Source organism: Salminus brasiliensis, chromosome 3, assembly GCF_030463535.1.
Source record: "Salminus brasiliensis chromosome 3, fSalBra1.hap2, whole genome shotgun sequence".
Lineage (NCBI taxonomy): Eukaryota > Metazoa > Chordata > Actinopteri > Characiformes > Bryconidae > Salminus > Salminus brasiliensis.
Window position 1 is genome coordinate 7,283,465 of NC_132880.1, and position 21,811 is coordinate 7,305,275.

At 42.7% G+C, this 21,811-nt stretch overlaps 2 protein-coding genes across 3 annotated transcripts in view; one reads left to right on the plus strand and one right to left on the minus strand.

Moving 5' to 3' along the window:
* Nucleotides 1–10,438, plus strand: part of ankrd28a (ankyrin repeat domain 28a) — a 42,024-nt gene extending 31,586 nt beyond the window's left edge. For both annotated transcript variants that reach the window (XM_072675345.1, XM_072675344.1), the window contains exons 13-28: nucleotides 51–119; nucleotides 1,224–1,364; nucleotides 2,288–2,399; nucleotides 2,499–2,525; nucleotides 2,896–2,970; nucleotides 3,110–3,311; nucleotides 4,457–4,544; nucleotides 4,674–4,791; nucleotides 4,943–5,162; nucleotides 5,248–5,335; nucleotides 5,438–5,521; nucleotides 6,960–7,105; nucleotides 7,271–7,353; nucleotides 7,442–7,524; nucleotides 7,641–7,732; nucleotides 8,897–10,438. In XM_072675345.1, the coding sequence (XP_072531446.1) occupies nucleotides 51–119; nucleotides 1,224–1,364; nucleotides 2,288–2,399; nucleotides 2,499–2,525; nucleotides 2,896–2,970; nucleotides 3,110–3,311; nucleotides 4,457–4,544; nucleotides 4,674–4,791; nucleotides 4,943–5,162; nucleotides 5,248–5,335; nucleotides 5,438–5,521; nucleotides 6,960–7,105; nucleotides 7,271–7,353; nucleotides 7,442–7,524; nucleotides 7,641–7,732; nucleotides 8,897–9,186 (1,918 nt within the window). In that variant the 3' untranslated portion in view covers nucleotides 9,187–10,438. The remainder of the gene's footprint in view (nucleotides 1–50; nucleotides 120–1,223; nucleotides 1,365–2,287; nucleotides 2,400–2,498; nucleotides 2,526–2,895; nucleotides 2,971–3,109; nucleotides 3,312–4,456; nucleotides 4,545–4,673; nucleotides 4,792–4,942; nucleotides 5,163–5,247; nucleotides 5,336–5,437; nucleotides 5,522–6,959; nucleotides 7,106–7,270; nucleotides 7,354–7,441; nucleotides 7,525–7,640; nucleotides 7,733–8,896) is intronic.
* Nucleotides 10,439–12,458: 2,020 nt separating this feature from the next.
* btd (biotinidase) lies at nucleotides 12,459–16,116 on the minus strand. Its single transcript, XM_072674609.1, is given in 3 exon segments — nucleotides 12,459–14,210; nucleotides 15,636–15,830; nucleotides 15,890–16,116. Coding segments are annotated over 3 exon segments (1,674 nt in total). The 5' UTR covers nucleotides 16,109–16,116; the 3' UTR covers nucleotides 12,459–12,950.
* Nucleotides 16,117–21,811: the final 5,695 nt, after the last annotated feature.

The window sequence follows — 21,811 nt, forward strand, 5'->3', positions numbered from 1 at the left end:
TCTCTCTCTCTCCTCTTTTCTCTTTACCACCATCCCTATTTTCCTGTTAGGAATCTCGACTGTTTAAATCTGCTCCTCAATACCGGCGCAGACTTCAACAGGAAGGACCGATTTGGAAGGTGAGTTGGGAGGGGTGAATAGAGATCAGATATGAAAAGGATCTCAGTGCTAAACTCTGCTCACACTGCTCTCTTCTTCAGTCTGGCTCTTTTCACCATGTTAATTTTTGAAAAATAAAATTGGCAAGAATTTAGTGTTAATTATGTCAAGGCAGTGAGTTTATATTTATGACAAGTGGCCTAATGCAGCAATCCTGATCAAATTGACTGAAGAACAGGGGGGGGGGTACACTATGTCCAAAGGTTTGTGGACACACCATATTTTAATGAATGCATTCTGCTACTTTAAGTTGCACACATTGATGACACACACGCATACAAATACATCCAAACACACAAGTTGTCTAATCCCTGTAGAGACGTACTGCCTATAGAATAGGATTTTCTGGAGAGGATCATCTTGAGTCTATTGGCAGCAATCCTAACATTCAACATCCGGAATTCATTAACACTCTCGTCGCTGAATGCAATCAAATACTTATAGCAATGCTCCAAAATGTGGTAGAAAGCCTACCCTGGACAGTAGAGACACTATATATTATATGCTATATATTTTGTTAATTCAATAGATAAACAAAAATAATAGGTTGTCTAATTTTATTATAAATTTTTATGATTTTTGTTTTTTGATGAATTGATCACTAAAGATGTTTCAAAGACTGGGTTGGGGACAAGGCCAAGGTAGCAAAATATTGATGTTTAAAACATAAAAAATGCATGTTTGTTTTTGGTGGTGCAGCATATTATATAATTAATACCTAATCTATTTATTTTGTAATAAATATCATGTTTTGAAAATGAATATATAACCTGAAGACATACTCGTTAATTGCAGAATCACCCCTAAGTGTTTTGCCCTGTTTCCTGAGTAGGATGCAGTAGTTACTTTTTACTTTGTTTTATTTACTCCAGTTGAAAATAGCCTTTGGGCACTTTCATTATTCCACAATGATATTCCTACTCCTATCACTTTCTTGCTGACTGTAGAAACTCTTGCTGAGAGCAGTTTCATGAAAGGTTATTGTAGCTCACATGCTGAGTGTGTTTACAAGTGCATTTCTAACCTATTCATTTCTCTCTCTGTGTGTGTGTGTGTGTGCACAGGACGCCACTTCATTACGCAGCCGCTAACTGCAATTACCAGTGCCTGTTTGCGCTGGTGGGCTCAGGGGCCAGTGTGAATGACATGGATGTGAGGGGCTGTACTCCTTTGCACTACGCTGCTGCTTCGGACACAGACGCCAAGTAAGGAAAAGATGGGAGAACTACGAAGACCATCAAGTTTTGTACTTACTAATGATTCACACGATTCACCAGTGATCAGAATTTTTTTCATAATCCAGGAGTTTACATGACTGGAAGTCCCAAAATTTTCATGGAAAACATGAAAATTTTGGGACTTCCAGTCATGTAAACTCCTGGATTATGAAAAAATTCTGATCACTGGTGAATCGTTTCTATCTAGCTTGCAACTTGTCCTGCAACTTCATAGCTGTTATTTAACTCTTTCAAAAGAACGTATGCCTGTCCATCTTCAAGAGCAGCTCTGAATCCAAGGAACCTCTCATTTGGAAATTATGGAGAAAATCTGGAATATGCGTCTTATGGAAACATCTAGTACTTTTATGTAGTACTAGGTGTTAAATAGTACATCCCATAACCATGTGTGTGAAATCAGTTTATACTCTGAGGCTTTATATATGCTCATTGTATGTATGTTGTCATACATTAAATAATGTCCTGGACACAGTAGGAATCTTTATGCTGTAGTCGGAGCTGGTTCTAAAAGTGTTGCTTAATGAGGAGGTCCTCCCCTCCCTCCCCATTCATTGCTTATTGTGCAGTTTATAAAGTGATAACCAGGGGAAAGCAGTGATGGAAAACAATGATGACAAACAGCAGTGAGGAGAATTTATTAGAGAGGAAATATCATCTCCGGAGAGCCGATTGCTTAACATGGAATAATCCTATTCCATGAGCCACCCCCAGCCCACAGCCACTCATAACCTCATTATGATGCTGGCAGGCACATGGGCCAAGTAAAGGGGTTGATTCAGATTGATGTCCTTGGAGTCTTTATTCTCCATATTAATGTATAGAACTGTATCTAACAACTGTGTGTGTGTGTGTGTGTGTGTGTGTGTGTGTGTGTGTGTGTGTCCTGCCAGGTGCTTGGAGTATTTGTTACGTAACGACGCTAACCCAGGTATCCGGGACAAACAGGGCTATAATGCAGTACACTATGCCTCAGCCTACGGTCACCGCCTCTGCCTCGAACTGGTAAGCCCCTGCTTCCCTTCCTACATAGTCTACTTTACACACTGTCTGTTTTTTTTTTTATTCAAGCTGTAGTACTGAGGAGTGTTTCTTGTGTTGCAGATCGCCAGTGAAACCCCGCTGGATGTGGTAAGTGTACTAATGCTTATTATTATAGCTTGAAGGATTGGGTTTCATTACAGCACAGCCCTGAATCAGAAAGCAACCTCTGGTCTAGAGAGCTCTGCTGCCTCCCACTCAGTCCTACAAACCTGTACCAGACTGCCCTCAAGTGGACAGATGAATGAACAGCAGCAGTGTCCGTCTCAAATGAATTACGTGGAAATAAATTGAATGTCAACAGTAATCATTTCTTAGTCTTAGTGGGGCAGTGGTGGCTCGATACCCACCAGGGTTGTGGGTTCAATAACCACATCCGCTGAGCAGCCATTGTTGCCCTTAAACAAGGCCCTTAACTTCTTTGTGTTGTGTGTGTGTGTGTGTGTGTGTGTATCCACAGCTCATGGAAACATCTGGGACAGATATCCTGAATGACACAGAAGGACAGAATCCCATCAGTCCTTTGCACTTAGCAGTGAGTGGAAGCATATCTTTTCCAGTAGTGTATAATTAGGCCTGTTTCCCTGAACTAGATTGTTTTCCAGCTTGGTAGTAAAATTAACTATTTGAGCATCTGAGATGGTCTATTGAACAGCAGTCTGTGTGTGTTTTAGGCATACCATGGACACCATCATGCACTGGAGGTGCTGGTTCAATCTCTGTTGGACTTGGATGTGCGGACGGTGCAGGGACACACGCCGTTGGACCTAGCTGCCTTCAAGGGCCATGTAGAGTGTGTGGATGTGCTCATTAACCAGGGGGCCTCTATACTGCTTAAAGACTACGCTCAGAAAAGAACACCCATCCACGCTGCAGGTAGAAAGATCTCCTCAGTGTTTTCTAGGCATTTGTCTACATACATATACGTTTGCAATTGAAATTACTCAACTCCTATAGCAAATTATTTTATTATTATTTTAGTGGCAAAGTTTACAAAATAACCAATTAAAAACAAGTAGAATTTAAATAACTAGTCCATGAGTTAAAGTGAACCTTAGGCCATTCCCCATAGGCCAAGATTCCTCAGAAACTCTGGCAGAAGTTGGCGTCTGGCTGTGCATTACGCTTGCAACAGGTCATAACAGCAAATGGATGCTCTGCCAAGTACTAAAGATACATGTCATGAAAGGGTTGAAGAATTCTGAGACTGCAGTCGTCATTAAACACTCATTAAAAGTGGCGGTGTGTATTGACTTGAGCTCTTAAAATTGTTCTTTTTTTTATTTCGATTTTTTTCGTTTTTTTGACTAATAAAAAAGTGGAGTTGAGAATTGATTGCATCTGTACATACAGTTCATACAGTCATGTGAAGAAAATTGCTGCAGCAGGGTTTTGCCAGCTCCTTATCAGATAATCCACCATTATCTGTTGTATCAGAGAGTGCTTAATGAAAATGTGAGGTAGACCATGCAACCTGACAATGACCCAAAACGTTCCAGTAAATCCACCAAGGAAAGGCTCAAAATGAATAAATGGAGAGTTCTGGAACGAGCAAGTCAAAGCCCAGATCAGATTCCTACTGAGATTCTATGGGGTGATTTTGAAATGGGCTGTGCATGCAGGAAAATCCAACATCCCACAACTGAAAGATCTCTGCATGGAGGAGTGGGAGTAACTTTTCCCCCAGTGAACATCAGAGAAGATTAATGGCTATATGTTATAGGAAACATCTAATTGAGTTCATTTCAGATTCCTTTTTAGTTTAATGTGTTTAGCTCTAATATATCCATCTTGCAATATTGCTTAACTGAAGATCAAATGTCTGTATGTTTAAATATATTAAAGACTAAGGTTTTTATGGGTGTCTTAATTTATTCACATAACCGTGTACATTGACTGTCAATCATGTTCAGATTGCTAAATGAATCTAATGCTATACATCAATTGTACAGCTTCATAAACTGTGATACACTCTACTGCCCACTCTAACTAACCCTTGGTTTATTTGTCTGATCCCTCAGCGTTGAACGGCCACTTGGAATGCCTCCGCCTGCTTATTGGCAATGCCGATCCACACGCAGCCGTAGACGTCCAGGATGGGAGCGGACAGTGAGTGACAAGCAGAGTAATAAAGAGATAAACAAATACAGAAGTGCTTGAATGATTTCTGGATTTGTCCGCTGCATGTCAAATGGGAGTGTATTGTTGATTGATGGATTCGTGGAATGGTTTTGGCAGGACCCCTCTGATGCTGGCAGTGCTGAACGGGCACACAGACTGCGTCTACTTCTTGCTCAGTAAAGGCGCCAGCGTGGAGGCCAAGGACAAGTGGGGAAGGACAGCCCTGCACAGAGGGGTAAGTCTCATCCGGCTCATCCCCCTAAGCAGTTCTCTGTGGGACGGGGAGGACTGCTCCGAGAGGAATGATCAGGAAAGGAGAGTATGTCCCAGAAAAGAGATGTTAAATGTGTTCTAAGTGGAGCCTTGTCCTGTGTGTGTCTGTGCAGGCAGTGACCGGGCATGAGGCATGTGTGGAGGCCCTGTTACAGCACAGTGCCAGTCTGCCTGTGCGTGATAGCAGAGGGCGTACTGCCATGCACTTGGCAGCAGCCTGTGGCCACATTGGAGTGCTGGGGGCCCTGCTGCAGGCGGCGCAGTCCCTGAACACGGTGCCTGTCATCATGGACAACTGTGGCTACACTCCACTCCACTGGGCTTGCTACAACGGTGAAGGACCTTCTCAGCACACTTTACCTCCTTGTGCCTTTAGCTTTACTGGCTTTAACTTCCTTGTCTCGGTTTTCTTTTTCAGGCCATGATACATGTGTTGAGGCGCTGTTAGAGCAGGAGGTCTTCCACAAGATGGAGGGTAACTCGTTTAGTCCTCTGCACTGTGCTGTGTAAGTGTAACTGTTGCATACTCCTAATTGTCTAATAGTCTTCATTTTGCACAGCTGAGGGACTGTTAGCTTGTTTATGAGCAGCGGAATTGTCTTCTACAGGATCAGTGATAACGAAGGAGCAGCGGAGCTGTTGATTGACACACTGGGCCCTGCGATTGTTAATGCTACAGATTCCAAGTCAAGGTCAGGACTGGGGCTATGTAGCATTTTAATTGAGGCATGGTTTAGGGTTGTATTTTAAAGGTGCCATAGACTGCAAAAATTACTATAAAATGTGTACTTAAAAAAAAAATGGTTGGGGCAAAAAAATGCTCAGATGAAACCAGCAGTAAAGGTGGGCTCATGAATAATGTGATTAGCCTGATTTAAACCATTTATTATCTACATGAACACACACAAACTGCCACCGCAGGTCTTACTGAATTGTAACCGTATCCTGTCGGCGCAGTGTGCAGTTAGCCCAGCTAGCTGAAAGGTCTAGAGTGCTGTAGTTGAGTCATGTCTTCATAAAGACTAAAATACAGCATTCCCTCACATTGTTCACGTTGTGTGGTTAGCTGTAGTCTGAGCTTGTCCAGTTAGTTTTTAATGGAGTGGAAAGTGGAGAAGAGTTAGCTTTTAGCCTTGTGTGGAAATCTGCTTGCTTCCTGCACTTTCACTTCCTTGCACACCTCTTCCAACATCCACAGGCCTGGTTTATGTAGTAACCGATGGCAGGGCTTCCCAACAGTCCATGATTAAAGGCAGTTTAACTTTTTCCTAGCAGTCTGGCAGTGATTTCCATGCTTACCAGTGTTAATGATGCACATATTTGGATAGCTTGTCTCAGAAAACTGAAAACAAGTAGCTAAATTTGCTGGATTTTCAGAACCCCTAGTAGCTTTTTTGTGGATGTTGCTCTATTGCTGTAGTTTTGTTTTTCACTTCCGAATTGTTAAAGTTTTGTCTGTGCAAGTCCATGATAATATTGCCTGGGTTAGAACGTGGGCTGATGTATGTAAAGATTTGGGGATATGAATATTAATGAGCCAAGACTGGTTGCAATTGGCCTGTTTTACCACTCTCTTTTGCTTAAGTGGGACTTGCATTTAAAAGAGGACTCCCCACAAAAACACAACATCTCTAGAAACCATGGACAGTGCAGCGTCAAAAATAAAGCAACCACAAGCCTAGCGCCGCAGCTGGCTGGTTGCAGGATAATGTGTAGCTCTACTTATCCCCAAATGTTACACTGATGACATTTTTCATAAATTTTCATACCTCTAAACTCTCTTCCATCACAGTTACTTTTCCCTGTGCGAATATCGGCACAATTTTTTAAATTTTCTACCAAACGAGTAGGTGAGCAAGACTCCACCTCTGGCCCCCCTCGACTGCGCAGACAGTTTTGGCTTCTTTTCTATAGAATGGAAGCAAATAGAACCACCTCTATGCTTTTTACAGTCTTTGCTTCAATGCTCCATATTAGTTTTCCCATTCAATGGCACCTTTAAGCTGATTTTACCATTTCTGGTTCAGCTGCATTTCTCTAGGATCATTTGTATTGATTCCATAAACTGGAATTACTGTTAGTACATATTACAGAACTGAATTGACTGCTTTCTTCTCTATTTTGGACTAGAACGCCCCTACATGCAGCAGCCTACACAGACCACGTGGAGTGCCTGCAGCTACTGCTGGGGCACAATGCCCAAGTGAACGCCATAGATGCACTGGGCAAAACGCCCCTGATGATGGCAGCTGAGAATGGCCAGACCAATGCTGTCGGTAAGATACAGACACCCACCAGCCGCCTTCTCTTTTAAGTGTGACATGAGCTTGAGACATGAAAGTACACCAGTGTATTCTTCATTTAAGTGGGGGGAACAGTTCTGCCAGTGCTTTATGAACGGGCAGCTTTGATGCTGAAAATCACCTTCTGTTCTTATGCAGAAGTACTTGTGAGTAGAGCGAAGGCGGACCTCACGCTACAGGATGCAAATAAGAACACGGCCCTGCATTTAGCCTGCAGCAAGGTACAGGATGCACAAACCTCTCTTATTGACATTGAAATAACACTACTCCCAGTGTATCCCTCATGTTCACTGCCATTTTCTACCCCAGGGGCATGAAACCAGTGCCTTGTTGATTCTGGAGAAGGTCACAGACAGGAACCTTATCAACGCCACAAACGCAGCCCTACAGACGTACGTGTCGACACAAAACACTGCACTTTTAAACCAGACGTTTAAAACAAGACCCTCTTTGTTCTTTGGAATTTTTTCATGTGCTGATCAGTATCCGTGTCTTTTCCGTCTCCCAGGCCCCTGCATGTTGCTGCTCGCAATGGGCTGACAGTGGTGGTGCAGGAGCTTCTGGGGAAAGGAGCTAGTGTGCTTGCTGTGGATGAAAATGGTGAGGACCTACACACAGCAGCTTTCGTCAAATTCATATTGTAATAGGTTAGGGGAAAATTCCACTGCAGATTCCTTCAGAATGGCTTGATGTGAAATGCCAACTTGCAGACTGACAGTTTTACATAAGTGGTGATAAGAGCCAGAAGTTGCATTCCACCATGCAAAATAGCCATTTTATTTGTAACCCAAAATAACCAGTCAGCATCAGAGTTTTTATATGTTGTTGATTGTAAAATGGTGATAAATCTGAAAAACACACAACACATGCACCCTCAGCGCAGATCGGCTACACGTTGTTCTACCTCTGTCAGCCAAGAACAGAAAGCTGAGGCTGCAGTGAGCACAGGCTCAATAAAAAAAATCAATAGTTGAAAATGATAAAAACACAGTCTGGTCATAATTTCATCTGAGGAACGTTGATGGTTCGCTCAGAATTTGGTCCCAACAGCATGGAATCAACGTTCCAAGTGTCCATAGGGACAAAAGTATTAGGACACCTGCTCATTCGTTGTTTCTTCCAAAATTAAGGCTATTAAAGAGATTATTATTATTATTATTATTATTATTATTATTATAGATGCTTTTGTTGGAGTAACTGTCTCTACTGTGCAGGAAAGAAGGCTTTCTACTAGATTTTGGAGCACTGCTGTGAGGGTTTTGGTTGCATTCAGCGATAGGAGTATTGGCAAGATGTTCGACGATCAGCATTTCACCTCGTCCCAAAAGTATTATTGATGTCAACATCCATCATTCCAGAGAACACAGTTCTTCCACTACTCCACAGCTCAAATCTGGGGGGATTTATACCCCTCTAGCCCACACCTTGGCAATAGGTTGATGTTTATCTGCTTCAGAGAGTCTTATTCTATTGGTAATACTTCTCTACAGGGACTAGACAAGCGTTGTGTGTGCATTTGTACATCTGTCTCAGCAGTGGGTGCGACTTAAAGCCACTGAATGCGTACATTAGAAAGGGTCTCCACAAACATTTGGTCTTTGTCAGTTTGTTTATTAGCACTGCCACAAACGATTCTGACTGTCCAATTTTCTAGAATGTCTCTCTTCACATCATACCACATGTTTATATCCTGACGATTTAATTTCACAGCATGTTTGAACACGCTGTGGACTTGATCAACCTAACACCACTTTTGTTCCACAGGTTACACCCCGGCCTTAGCCTGCGCCCCGAACAAGGATGTGGCCGACTGTCTGGCGCTAATCCTGGCCACCATGATGCCCGTGTCTTCTGGCAGTGCCGGCTCCATGCCAGGCCTCACTTTCAGCGCCATAAACCACTACTGCAGCCCTTCGAAGGCTGTGACCTTCGACCCTTTACCGGCGCTACGCTCTGAGCACGGCTCCTATTGCAGCTTCAACAACCTGGGCCGAGAGGACGGCCTCATCGTCCCTGACGATGAACTCAACGACTCTGATTCTGAGACCTACTGAGGCCCCGACTCTTTGCCGCTCTCCGTGAAAGGAGAGCGCTCTGCGCAGAATCTGTAGTTTAATGTGTGATTCTTTTACTCTACTAAGGATGACCGCCCCTTAATCCCAGACTCAGCGAGCCCAGCGGCCACTAACTCCCTACTGTTGTGTTTTGTACAGCTACAGAGTGCCTGGAGACGACTGGAGGAGGAGATTGCGCCATAGTACTGAATCACACATTAAAATGGATGGATTTAGTGTGGAATGTTCCTTTAAGCTATTGCTGAACTAGGGGGATGATGGTGACTCCCACTGTTTTGTGGGGTTTCGTTTCCCTTTTAGGCCTGTACAGCCAATGTCTCAGGAGCCTGTCTGGTGGAGCTGGAGTAGAGGACCGAGGTAGTAAAGAGGAACGTGGTTGCCCTAATACACTACAGTCTGCAGTCCGTCTTTGGCTTCTGTTTCCGCAGTTATCCTGAGTTTTTAAAGATGTTCGTTCTTTCAACACACTCTTTTAAAATCCAGACTTTTCTTTGTGTGCGTTCCCCCATCGCTGGCAGAAGAGGAACGGTGGCCTCCGCGGTGGACAGAAGTACAATGATAACTACTGTGGGACTACACTTCCCAGAACCTTCGGTCTCTGGCAGGAAGAGGTGGAAGCGTGAACGTTAGAACTGGAGGGCTGTGGAACCCAGCCAAAGGGACCAACCTGCCCACACCCCCTCCCCCTTCCCAACCACTTCTTTTTTAAGGCATGACTTCATTTAGGATTTTTTTCCTCCTTTCTTTCTTGTGTTTTAATGGCTAATTTATTGCAAAACAAGATCAACCAAGACTTGGACTGCTGTGAATGTTCAGTGCTGTCAGGTGCAACTTTCCAGTCCCCTGTTGCTGCAGAAGTGAATGATTTCATTGAAGAGGTGTTTTTTTGGAACGGTGAAGATTTTCTTAAAAAAAAAAAAAAGGCCTTGTGACACATTTCTTACATACAAGTCTGAGACCAGCTATCAAGGTGCCGACAGGGTTTGTACTTGTTCAGCTCTGGTCTTTAATGAATCACAGCATTTGTTATACTTTAACTCGAAAACGGAAGAAAGGAGAGTGTATATGTTTGTGTGTGTGTCTGTGAGTGTGAATGCTTGTGTGTGTTAAGAGTAAAATTGCCTTTTATATAAGAGTGCAAAGAAACTCCAGGGCAGGGCTGTGACCTGGCCACTTGGTGCATCGTTCAAATGGTTACTAATAAATCATAAATAAAACTTTTGTTTATGTTTGTTTGGGGATTTTTTTTGGGGTTTTTTTTCGTTTTTTTTTTTTTTGGGGGGGGGGGGGGGGTCACATTGTGATAGGACCAGTTATGTCCAACATTATGATATCTATGTGGGGTTACGTATTTAAAACAGTCATGCAGTGGTATGAAAAGGTTTGGGCACCCCTGATAATTTTAATGATTTTTCTTAATAAATCATTGGTTGTTCGGATCTGCAAATTTAGTCAAATAGATCATATAGCAGACGAACACAGTGATATTTGAGAAGTGAAATGAAGTTTATAGGATTTACAGAAAGTGTGCATTAATTATTGACACAAAATTAGGCAGGTGCAAAAATGCAGGCACCCCAACAGAAAAATTACATCAATATTAAGTAGATCCTCCTTTTGCAGAAATAACGGCCTCTAAACACTTCCTATAGCTTCCAATGAGAGTCTGGATTGTGGTTGAAGGTATTTTGGACTGTTCTTCTTTACAAAACATCTCCAGTTCAGTCAGGTTTGATGGTTTCCGGGCACGGAGAGCCCGCTTTAAATCACACCACAGAGTTTCATCGGTCCTCAGCACTTATTCTAATATGAAGCTGGCTTGTCCAAATGTGCTTCAGCAGACCTCAAGCGACTCTGTTTGTGACGTGTGCAGAAAAGGCTTCTTTTGCATTACTCTCCCTGTGCAAAGTGCACAGAATAGCTGAACGATGCACAGTGACTCCATCTGCTGCAAGATGATGCTGTAGGTCTTTGGAGCTGGTCTGTGGGTTGACTATGACTGTTCTCACCATCCTTCGCCTCTGCCTATCTGCGATTTTTCTTGGCCTGCCACTTCGGGCCTTAACTAGAACTGTGCCTGTGGTCTTCCATTTCCTCACTATGTTCCTCACAGTGGAAACTGACAGCTGAAATCTCTGAGGGAGCTTTTTGTAACCATGATGTTGAACAGTCTTTGTTTTCAGGTCATTTGTAAGTTGTTCTGAGGCTCCCATGTTGCCACTCTTTAGAGAAGATGCAAAGAGGAGAAAATTGGAGGAGGCAATTGGCCTCCTTAACCTCCTTCTCATAACTGGATTCATCTGTGTATGTAGGTCAAGGGTCAATGAGCTTACAAAACAAATGTGTTCCAGTAATCAGTGCTAAAGGTATTCAAATCAATAAAATGACAAGGGTGCCCAAATTTATGCACCTGCCTAATTTTGTTTCAATAATTATTGCACACTTTCTGTAAATCCTATAAATTTCATTGTGTTCCTCTGCTTTATGATACATTTAACAGGAATTGCAGATCTGAACAACCAATAATTTATAAAGGGGGATTATCAGGGGTGCACAAACATTTTCATACTGCTGTAATTAATGTTTATTTAATGTTTATTATTAACCTCTCCTTCACCATTTAGACGTAAACAGACTGTTTGTTATTGTGCCTTTATTACTGATATACTGTATCGTTACTGTCCTGCAAAAACCTTGTATCACTTTTTTGTTTGTTTTTATATTTTCCTTCTTCTGTAAAGTCGATATTTTGGAGATGAAAGATGATGCTTTAACGTCACAACAGCGATATGCAAATTAAGTCCAGTTCTCGGTGACTCCAGTAAAATTTCAGCGTGAGTGGGTGGCGCAAAACTGCAGTTGGCCGAATAAGTGGACGTACGCTGCCTGGACAAAAGTATTGAGACACCTGCCCATTCACTGTTTCTTCCTAAAGCAAAAGTATTTAACAGAGTTTATCCTGCTTTTGTTGGAGCAAATGAAACCGTCTCTACTGTCCAGCGGAAAAGGTTTTCTGCTAGACCTTGGAGCACTGCTGTAAAGGTTTGATTGCATTCAGCAACAAGAGTGTGAGTGAGGTAGGGACGTTGGATGATCCCCACCCTACCTCGCCCCCAACTCATCCCAAAAATATTAGATGGAGCACCATGCATCATTCCAGAGAACACAGTTCCACTGCTCCACAGTTCAATGCTGGGGGGGCTTTATACCCCTCTAGCCCACATGTGGCGTACAGGTACTGTATCTGGGGAATGAATGAATGGTGCATTTTGGAACTGACCTCCAACTATTAAGGTGGAGCTGTTTATTAAACTGGCCCTTTAAAACAACAATGCAATATTCCATATTTCTGTTAAGCTCTGGTCCCCAGACCAAAATGATTCACTTTGCATGCTTAAGGTGGTAGTAACTTCAGGCTCCTGCAGATTATGCATTAACATTTGACTTTTATTAGCAGCACTGCTTTAACTTTAAAGCAGAAAAGGAAAACTCCCTTCTGACGACGTATTCTGGAGATGGCCGGAGCTTTTGGAAGAACTACAAGTGCTTCAGGAGGAAGCCAGATAGTTAATGCTAAAGCTAGGCCTGTAGGCCAGCTTCAAAAATCCATCCCAAACAGTAGATCTTCCCACCGTTCCTCCCACCTTAACTCTCTTAGCCCCGCAGCTCAAGTGCAAATAAAAAGGAAGCACATTTCTGGCACCAGACATAAAACTATTAAGCTTATCTGCCAAACTGATCCTTCAATTCCCTTCAGAAAGTAAAGTACCATCCTTCTCATAGACCCTCCCATACAGGACCGCTGTCACCAGCCCAGTGGTCATTCCTGTCCTGGTCATGTAGAATTGGCCACTGCTGTCCCAACCAGATTGGTCTGGCCGGTCCAGGCTCATGCCGTTGCCCAGAACACCAGCGTAGACATGTTCGGTGGTGAAGGTCCCTTCCAGATGGAAGTCGACCACCGTCTGAGCAAGTTCCGTCTCTCCTCCGCAGCTTGCCTTGTCCAGTCCTGTGCATCTGACCAAGGCACACACCTCCAAGTAGTACGTCCCATGGACCACATGGAGCCCATCAAATGCCCCCAGTGCATAAAGCTCTTCCTCAGAAAGGCTCCTTTTCCGGAATAGCAGGTGGCAGCAGAAGGATCCATCACACACTGTGAGATTCCCCTCTCTGCCTTGGAGAGGCAACAGGGTGAAGTTATCATACATCATTATGGAGGTGAAAGGTGTAGGTTCCTCATTTGAAAGGCCTTTACCGCAGTCCTCCTTCGGACAATACCCTTGCTCCGATCCTCTCGGCCTTGGAGAGAAACCAACAGCAGGCCAAGCCTTTTCCTTCTCTGGGTCTTTCTCTGTGACTTCTGCTTTGGAATGTCCAGAGAAGGGCACCATCCTCAGACTAGCTGTCCCTGTGCTATTCCCCACTACCAAGGGATCCAGGACAGGCACTCTGCTGACCAACAGTTTCCCAGTCTCTCCTTCCATGTCATGATGGTACAGAGCTTCCCAAGGAGTGAAAATCCCGCTGCCCGTCATGCCCAGAGTTGCTGCTCGTACATTTGCAGCCAGCAAAGTGACTCCTGCCGAATAGGAGAAGGAGCGCTGGAACTGCACGGCGGCCAGCAGGGGGAGCTGATTCATCCAGGCCGTCGGGTACACCAGCTGCCTGACGCCCATGTCCTTCACAAGGGTCACAGCCGGCTCCCGAAACAGTATGTCGAAGCAGGTGAACACGCCAAAGCGGCCGGCAAACGGAGTGCTGAAAGTGACATACTCACACGTAGGTGGCGTGTCAAAGGCAGCCTCAAAATACAGGTTCTGTTTATGGTATCTGGCCACGACAGTGCCATCGTCACTGAAAACAACGTCCGTGTTGAACTGGTACTGCCCATCAAGTGGACAGAGGGGGTCCACTGATCTATTGCAGACCTGACGATCGGGCATGTTGGCCACCAAAAAGATGCGATTCTTACGAGCCATGCAGCTCAGACGATGGAGCACCTGAGAAAATAACAGCCACAGGTTTCATTAAAGGTAGGGGAAAGTCTGGCCATTTCCTTTATATACTGAACACCAGAATGGCCACTAGGAAATCCCTTAAGACCATAATTACAGTAATTTTTTTAAATAATTTGACTAAATATAAAAATCAGCTCTTTAAAATACATACCGGCTTATAAATCAATGGGATTCTATCATGCTTGTGTGTCCGTACTATACATGCCAATGTGCCTCAAAAACTTTCTCTCATGATAAATGGACCAATAGAAACGCTCCAATATGACTTACACTCTAATATTTTTACACTGACTTCCATTAAAAGTTAAGAAGTTTTTCCTTCCCCTGTAAAGTTGCTCAATTTGAGGTTTTTGCCTGAAAGCGACGATATAAGCATAGTTATGGTTACACACAAAAAATATCCCAGTTTTTCCCACACTTCTGAAAATATGTTGAAATGTACAGTAACCCATAAAATATATAACACACAACACAAGTATATATTACAACAATATAAGTAGCTATATAAGGGTTTACACACTATTACTTTCAATTACATAATTAAAAGAAAATTTAAAATAGTAATAAAACCAAATAGCAAATATATATATATATATCTCATCACTATCCAATGAAAAGCATGCATCTCTAAAATGCTGATTTTACAGGAGAAAGAAAAAAAACCTAACATTCAATGGAAGTCAAAGTAAAAAATATTGTATTCCAAGTTATTTAGAGTATTTCTATTGGTCCATTTATCCAGAATGATTTACACACTGTACAGAGCAGCTACAGGGTTCAAACCATAGAGAAAACAAAAAATGGATACATGCTTTTCAATGGACAGCAGCTCTCTCTCTCTCTCTCTATATATATATATATATATATATATATATATAAACAAAATAAATATTAGTGATAATTGGTCTTTAAATGTAAAAAAAATCTGCAAAATCTAAATGTACAATGTAGTCATTTTAAGTTCAGTTGCAGTCACAGGCGTATGAAGTAACTGTCAGTATGTGTGAATATTATTAATATTACTGTTGCATAAAACGTCAGAAATTCAGGCAGTTTTCAGTGAACGGTTGAAGGCAGCACCCTAGTTGCACATCAGTTTACAGTGCAAAACTGGGCAAGAACTCAAAAACCATGTGTACCTTCATAGTGTCTATAGAAGCTGGAGTCAATAGATATGAAGGGTGGTGTGGTGTGCACAGCAGCGTAAACAGGGCGATGTGAGTCCCTGAGCAGTGCTCGAATATGATGATATGCGTGTTATGATGGATAGTTAGTAGTAGATCATCAGTGAATGGTGTGTGTGTAGGGGTGTGTGTGTGTGTGTGTGTGTGTGTGTGTGTGGTTTTTTTTTCCCCCCATAAAGAAGCTGGATGTGTTTTGAGGAGCACACTTGCTTTGCCCGAGTACCTCTGTGTTTGGGAATCTATCAGGATCCACACATGGACTCCAGGCCACGCGTCCAGGGTCAGGCACTGTCTCCAGGTAACTTGCTATGGATGCTCTGGTGTAGTTGAATCCATGGATGGCGTCCTCTGGAAACACTATGATTTGGGCCCCCTGATGAGTGAGTTTAGGTTTAGTCTAGATGACATCTCCTGACATCTCCTCAGTCTAGGATTTCTATCAGTTACTGTGTGTTAGTTAGGTGGGTGTGCTGTCACCTGTTTCGCAGCCAAAGCAGTCTGCTCCTCAAACACACCCAGGTTCTTTCCCATGTGCTCCAGAGCAGCTCTCCTGCCCACAGGAACCCTGGGGTTGGGGTTCAGGACCACCTGATGCTCGTAAACTGCAGCGACATAGGAAAGATCCTCAGAGACGACCGAGTAGATGCCACTCAGCCATACTGCTAGAAAGGCCGTTGTGAAGGCTGACGACGCCATGAGGTGGACGGACGGGGCAGAGAAGATGGCCTGGCTGACGTTGCATCACCTGATGTGCATGCCAAGAGCTCAAAGGTGGCTTTCCTGGCCCGTTACCTAATCTGGAGGCTGTGTGGGATCGTTTTAGGGGAATAAACTGCAGAATATGTTGTTTCTAGTTTAACTTATCGATTAAAACTGTTGATAATCGATAAATCAGTAGAAAATGAATGACTGCGTTTGTTTGGCAGCGTGAGTCGCGGGCAGTGTTGTTTTCGTAGGTCACCGCTCATCTCTCGCGATTTGATTGGATAAGAGTCCTGTCTGTCAGTGGATGCTCCTCTGTCATTGGTCCGTCGTGCTCCGTCAGTCCATTCAGGTTAATTTGATATTTTTTAATACTATATATTTTTAAGATTTGGAGACTTTATACGAACCTTTTTGAAGATTTATTTAAAAATAATCTTTAATATTTTGAGCAGAAATTAATTTTGCGAGTTGAGCGAAAGAGCAATTTTGCGCTCGACCAATCAGCAGCAGTGTATCCGGAAACCTGGTACCTCCAACGACCAATCAGTGATTTCTTGTGTTGCTTGTCCCGCCCATATGTTTAGAGCTAGTGTTGGAAGGGTGTTAACCCATTAATGTTCATATCTGTAAATGTAAATTGCATTTCCTTCTCATGCAAAGTGATTTTTATGATACTAAAATGCTGATTTTTAAATGGTCATAAATTAATGATAAAAAATCATTAATAATCATCAGCTAATCCAGAAAATTAAAGACGATTTTCTTTCTTGTATATATAAATGTAGCTATATGTAAATATAGTTGTTGGATATTGGCTGTAATTCATCATTATTGCATATATTTTTCTATTCATTTCTGTTTCCTTACTGCTACAATGACTTCTTCTTGTCTGGGTCATTTAGTATCACCCATGTTGGCTATTTAGCTAAATGGCTGAAAAATGGGGCTCTCTCTCTATGTGTATCTGTACTTAGCAAGTGGCATTTACAGCACCAAAGCAGCAGTCAGGCCGTTACTGGTGCAGACTGAAGCAGTGGTGTAACTACAGGGGCTGCATGGAGGGGTCCTGACAGGGTTGTACACCCATGACTTGATTCAAATCTCAAGAGAGAGAAAGGCCTGAGAAAAGGAAACCCAAAAAAATGTATGGCAATGGCCACTGCTGAGTAATGGACTTTACATCCGTGACCACATCTGCTAGCAAAGCTGCCTCTGCAGATCGTGCTGTTGAAGCACTCTGTGGCTCCATATTTTTTTATAATAGGATTTGGGCAGATGTTGCAGACCGCAGAGTGTCCACCCTGATGAATCTGCTGACAGCGTGTCGAAGAACTTCGGTATCCTGACTGAGTATTTAAGGGAGGATTAAGGAAATGTGGTCTGTGGCCTGGTTCAGCTGGAGGGTCACAGAAAGTGTATCTGCCATAACAGATGTGTATTGGAGCCGAGCACAATAAATAAAATCTTAATAAATCATGTCCTTACTGAGAGATAATTATCATAATCACCAAAAACAAGACATGCTCTCCTAATAAGGAGATGCTTATTATTTTCTGTCATCCAACTGCCAGAAGTCGAAGAAAAATTCATTTGAAGGAACCCTTTGTGGCACCTTCCAACACCCCCAATTAAGTCATGTCCAGTGCCCACGCACTAGCTAGGACTGTACCTACAGTGGAGGAAATAAGTATTTGATCCCCCACTGATTTTGAAAGTTTGTCTATAAAGTCTATGATTTTTATGGTAGCTTCATTTTAACAGTGAGAGAGAAATATAAAAAAAAATCTAGAAAATGAAATAATATTTAAAAAAAATAATAATTTGCTTTTTATTGAGGGATCTAAGTATTTGATCCCCTCAAAACCATGACTAATGTTGGCTCCCACAGACCACTGACACACCCTAATCTCAGTGAAGTCGTTACCTGCATGAAAGACACCTGTCCCAAATTATCACCTGTGTAAAAGGCCACCCGCCAAGAGACTCAGTGACACTCCAACCGCCACCCTGGGCAAGACTAAAGAGCTGTCTAAAGACGTCAGGGACAAAATTGTTGAGCTACACAAGGCTGGAATGGGCTACAAAGCCATAAGTAAGAAGCTGGATGCTTATTTCCTCCACTGTATGTTGTGTGAAGTGTGAGTAATGTTACAGAGGGATGGAAGCTGAGGACTGTGATTGTTTAAGCTTTACTCTCATCACTCTTACCATCACTACTGTGATCATATTAGTTACACTAGATCATGATTATTTCATGATTATATCATGATTATGTTGCACACCTGAGCAGTAGAACAGTCTTATGTGTTGGTAAAGTGACGTTTATCAATAATCCATAAATAGTTCTGATCAGAGGAGGATGGGTCGGGTCCCCCTGTGAGTCTTGGTTCCTTTCAAGGTTTCTTCCTCCAGCTCTGAGGGAGTTTTTCCTTGCCACTGTCGCCTTTGGCCTCCTCACTGGGGGGCTCTGGTCCTCTTTCTGAGTATTGATTCTGTAAAGCTGCTTTATGACAATGGCAGTTGTAAAAAGCACAACACCAATAAACTTCATTTGATTGCATCCAACATTTGCAAAAAAAAAAAAATAAATAATAATAATAATAAAAAATAATAATAATGTTATGTAAAAAAAAAAAAGAAATCCTTATCATTTTTGTTGATGTTGTTGTTTTTGATGCTGGTGTTTGTATCAGTGGTGGTGCACTATTCTACTGCGCAGCGATACCTGAATTCTCACCATAATTCAGCATCAGAAGAAGAAACATCTAAAGAAACCTGATGCATTTTGGAAACAAGTCCAGCTGAGAGATGAAGTAAAAAATATATAATATTAATATTCATATAATATGAATTAATAATATTAATAATAATAGTTATAATATAATAATGTATCAAACTTCAAAAATAAATGTTTTGTCTCCAAGTTCATGCCATCAAGTCATCTTTTACTTGCTGAGCTACTCACAGAACATTTGACCAAGCGTTTGCATGCCACTCTACAACCCCCTTATGTTAGATACATTTCCGTTATAACATACATAATACGTAATAATGTCACTTTTATTAATAATGGAAATAACACTATTCAACTTTTAGTCATATCCCAGTGTGTGTGTGTGTATGTGTTTGGCTTTGTATATCTCTGCAGGGCTGTAAGTGGAGTCATAAGATGTGGCAGCAACAGTAGCTGGATTCAGGAGGAAAGTGAAGTCAGCCCGGCGCTGGAGGCTGGAAGAGAGACCAACGGGTTGAAACACTCATCATCCAAAACCTGTGTGTGAGTCTGTGTGTGTGTGTGTGTGAGTCTGTGTGTGTGGGAGAGACTGCGTGTGAGACCTAAGGTAAAGTCTGTGATTTTGATTAGACCACAGCCAACGCACTGTGCTACTCTACAGACCAACAGCATGGAAGCAAACTGCATTACTACACCATCACTGCAAAATCACACCAACCAGCCTAGTGTCGAGCAGGTTGTGTCGGGGCATGACTGCCACAAGACCCCTGGTATCTGGCACCAAGGCGTTAGCAGCTGATCCATGTGCATCAGTAAGCTTTGGGTTCACCGGTTCTTCTTCTTCCTTGGAGAATGTCCGCTAGGTACTGACCACTGCATACCGGGAACACCCCACAAGACCTGCCTGAGCGTTTGGAAAGGTGGCTCAGATTCTTAGGCTTGTCTATTTGTCCTGCTTCAACGCATCACCTTTAAGAACTGACTGTTCACTTGCTGCCTGATATGTAGACCCCACCTCTAAAAATATATTCACAAACTAGATTTAAGATGTTTTTCATTTCTAAGACGTTTCAGCAGTGTTTATTCATGTCTAGTTTAAACAAAGCTACTACTGAGCAGTTTTACCACTCCTAATGTAACACACCTGATTTGATGAAGTCTTCAGGAGCGGCTAAAGAAGGGGAATCAGGTGGATCTCATTAGAGCTGCAGCGACGCTCTGCAGGATCACCACCACAGGACTAGCTCCTCGTACATAATGCTGCAGACAGTCTGCAAACCTGTCTGTTCGCCGTTAATCAACTCAATTACTAGCTGATCCAGTTCTGTGCAAGAATCAGAGACCACCCTTTAGTTTCCCTTCCAGTCAAAACAGCCATGGAGTTAGGAAGGAAAACTTCAGGAAGCATATATGAACAGAAAACACCACAGAAGCCTCAGCTACTATATCTAATGTCTCTGAGAGCAGTTTCCATCTTCTCCCACAGACCCAAAACATGGAGGGCACATCAGGGCAATCATGAGCAAAATTGCTCCCTATTGCTGTTTTGAGGCACTATTGAGTATGTGGGTCATTTTTGTCTGAGTGTCCAAATCGTACAGTAGAATTTCCCACAGTGCACTTGTAATTTATAGTATAGAGCGTGGACATGTGACTTCACTTCAAAAGGACCGACTGATGGGCAGAGTCAGCGCTCAGTGTGAATGCTGCTAACCCAAAAACAAGGAAGAGCTCTTCTGCGACTGACTGTCCAACAGATTCAGCAGGAATCCAGAGCTTTGCTGAAAGTTAGAGAGAAGTATGGATTGCTGCAGTTCGCAGAAACAACTGAAATTCAGGCACCGAAAGGTGAGGGAGCTCACTAAATGGTGAAGTCACGCTCTGGGTGGGAGAAAACAAGCCCACTGGATTTGGAAATGTAGCAACATACTAAGTTCAATTAAAAGAACCAAGCAAATCTGAATGAGCCAGTCTACTAAATATGCCTGAAAACAGTAGAAAACACTCGTGAGACCGTTCACTCAACTTCAGGCTGCGTTGACTTTGGACTGGATAAAACACAGTGGACCATCACCAGCAGATGACATGGCATCACACTACGGAAATGCCTTGGACTATCTGCCTCTCCACTCGTCCTCCAGACTCTAGGCAGGAGTGGTTTGATATTAGGAGTGCATCAGCTGTAGTCCCTTTCCTGGAGAGGCCTGCATATGGTGGCTCTTGATGCTCTGAGACCAGCCTCCGTCCAAGTTCTTTAACTGACTCTTCTTGACGAGCCTCTCAAGGCCGCAGCCGTCCCTGTTGCTCCTTCACCTTTTCCTACCAGAATCCCCTCCTTCCAGACAACTTTCCATTAACATGCTATGATACTGGCTTTTGACCTTCTGTGGCTTGAGGATGTCAATGATCTTCTCCTGGACAACTGTTAAGTCAGCGGTCTTCCCCATGATTATGGTTGTGTGTGTGCTGAACGAGACAAGACATACAGAGTATTTATACTGTTTGAATAGTAATTTACTCCAAATGGACTATTCTAATAATTGGAGATACTGAACTTCTGTATGCATGAGCTAGGAATCATTACTGATCTAAAGAAATGCCAAAATATGTATAAAAATGTGTAATAAATATAAAATATGACAAGTTTGCAGTTTGTTCACTCAATTCAGAACAACAATGAACCTTTTCACCATATAATTTTTTTGAGATGCACTACTATGTTCTAAAATAATGCAATTTAGTGCTTGTTTTGAAGTTAGCTTGGCTTTTGTGGTGCCGTTTCTGCCCTATAACAGTTTTATGATGTAGGAAAAATCTGCCTGTACTTTGGCGATATCCTGCAGTCAACAAAAATGCAATGCTGCTCAGTAGAAGAGTAATCCCCGCATTATCAGATGCTGTTGATCCTGGTGTAAACAGCAGAAAACCGAACGACAGTCAGGCAGGTACAGCAGAGTTGC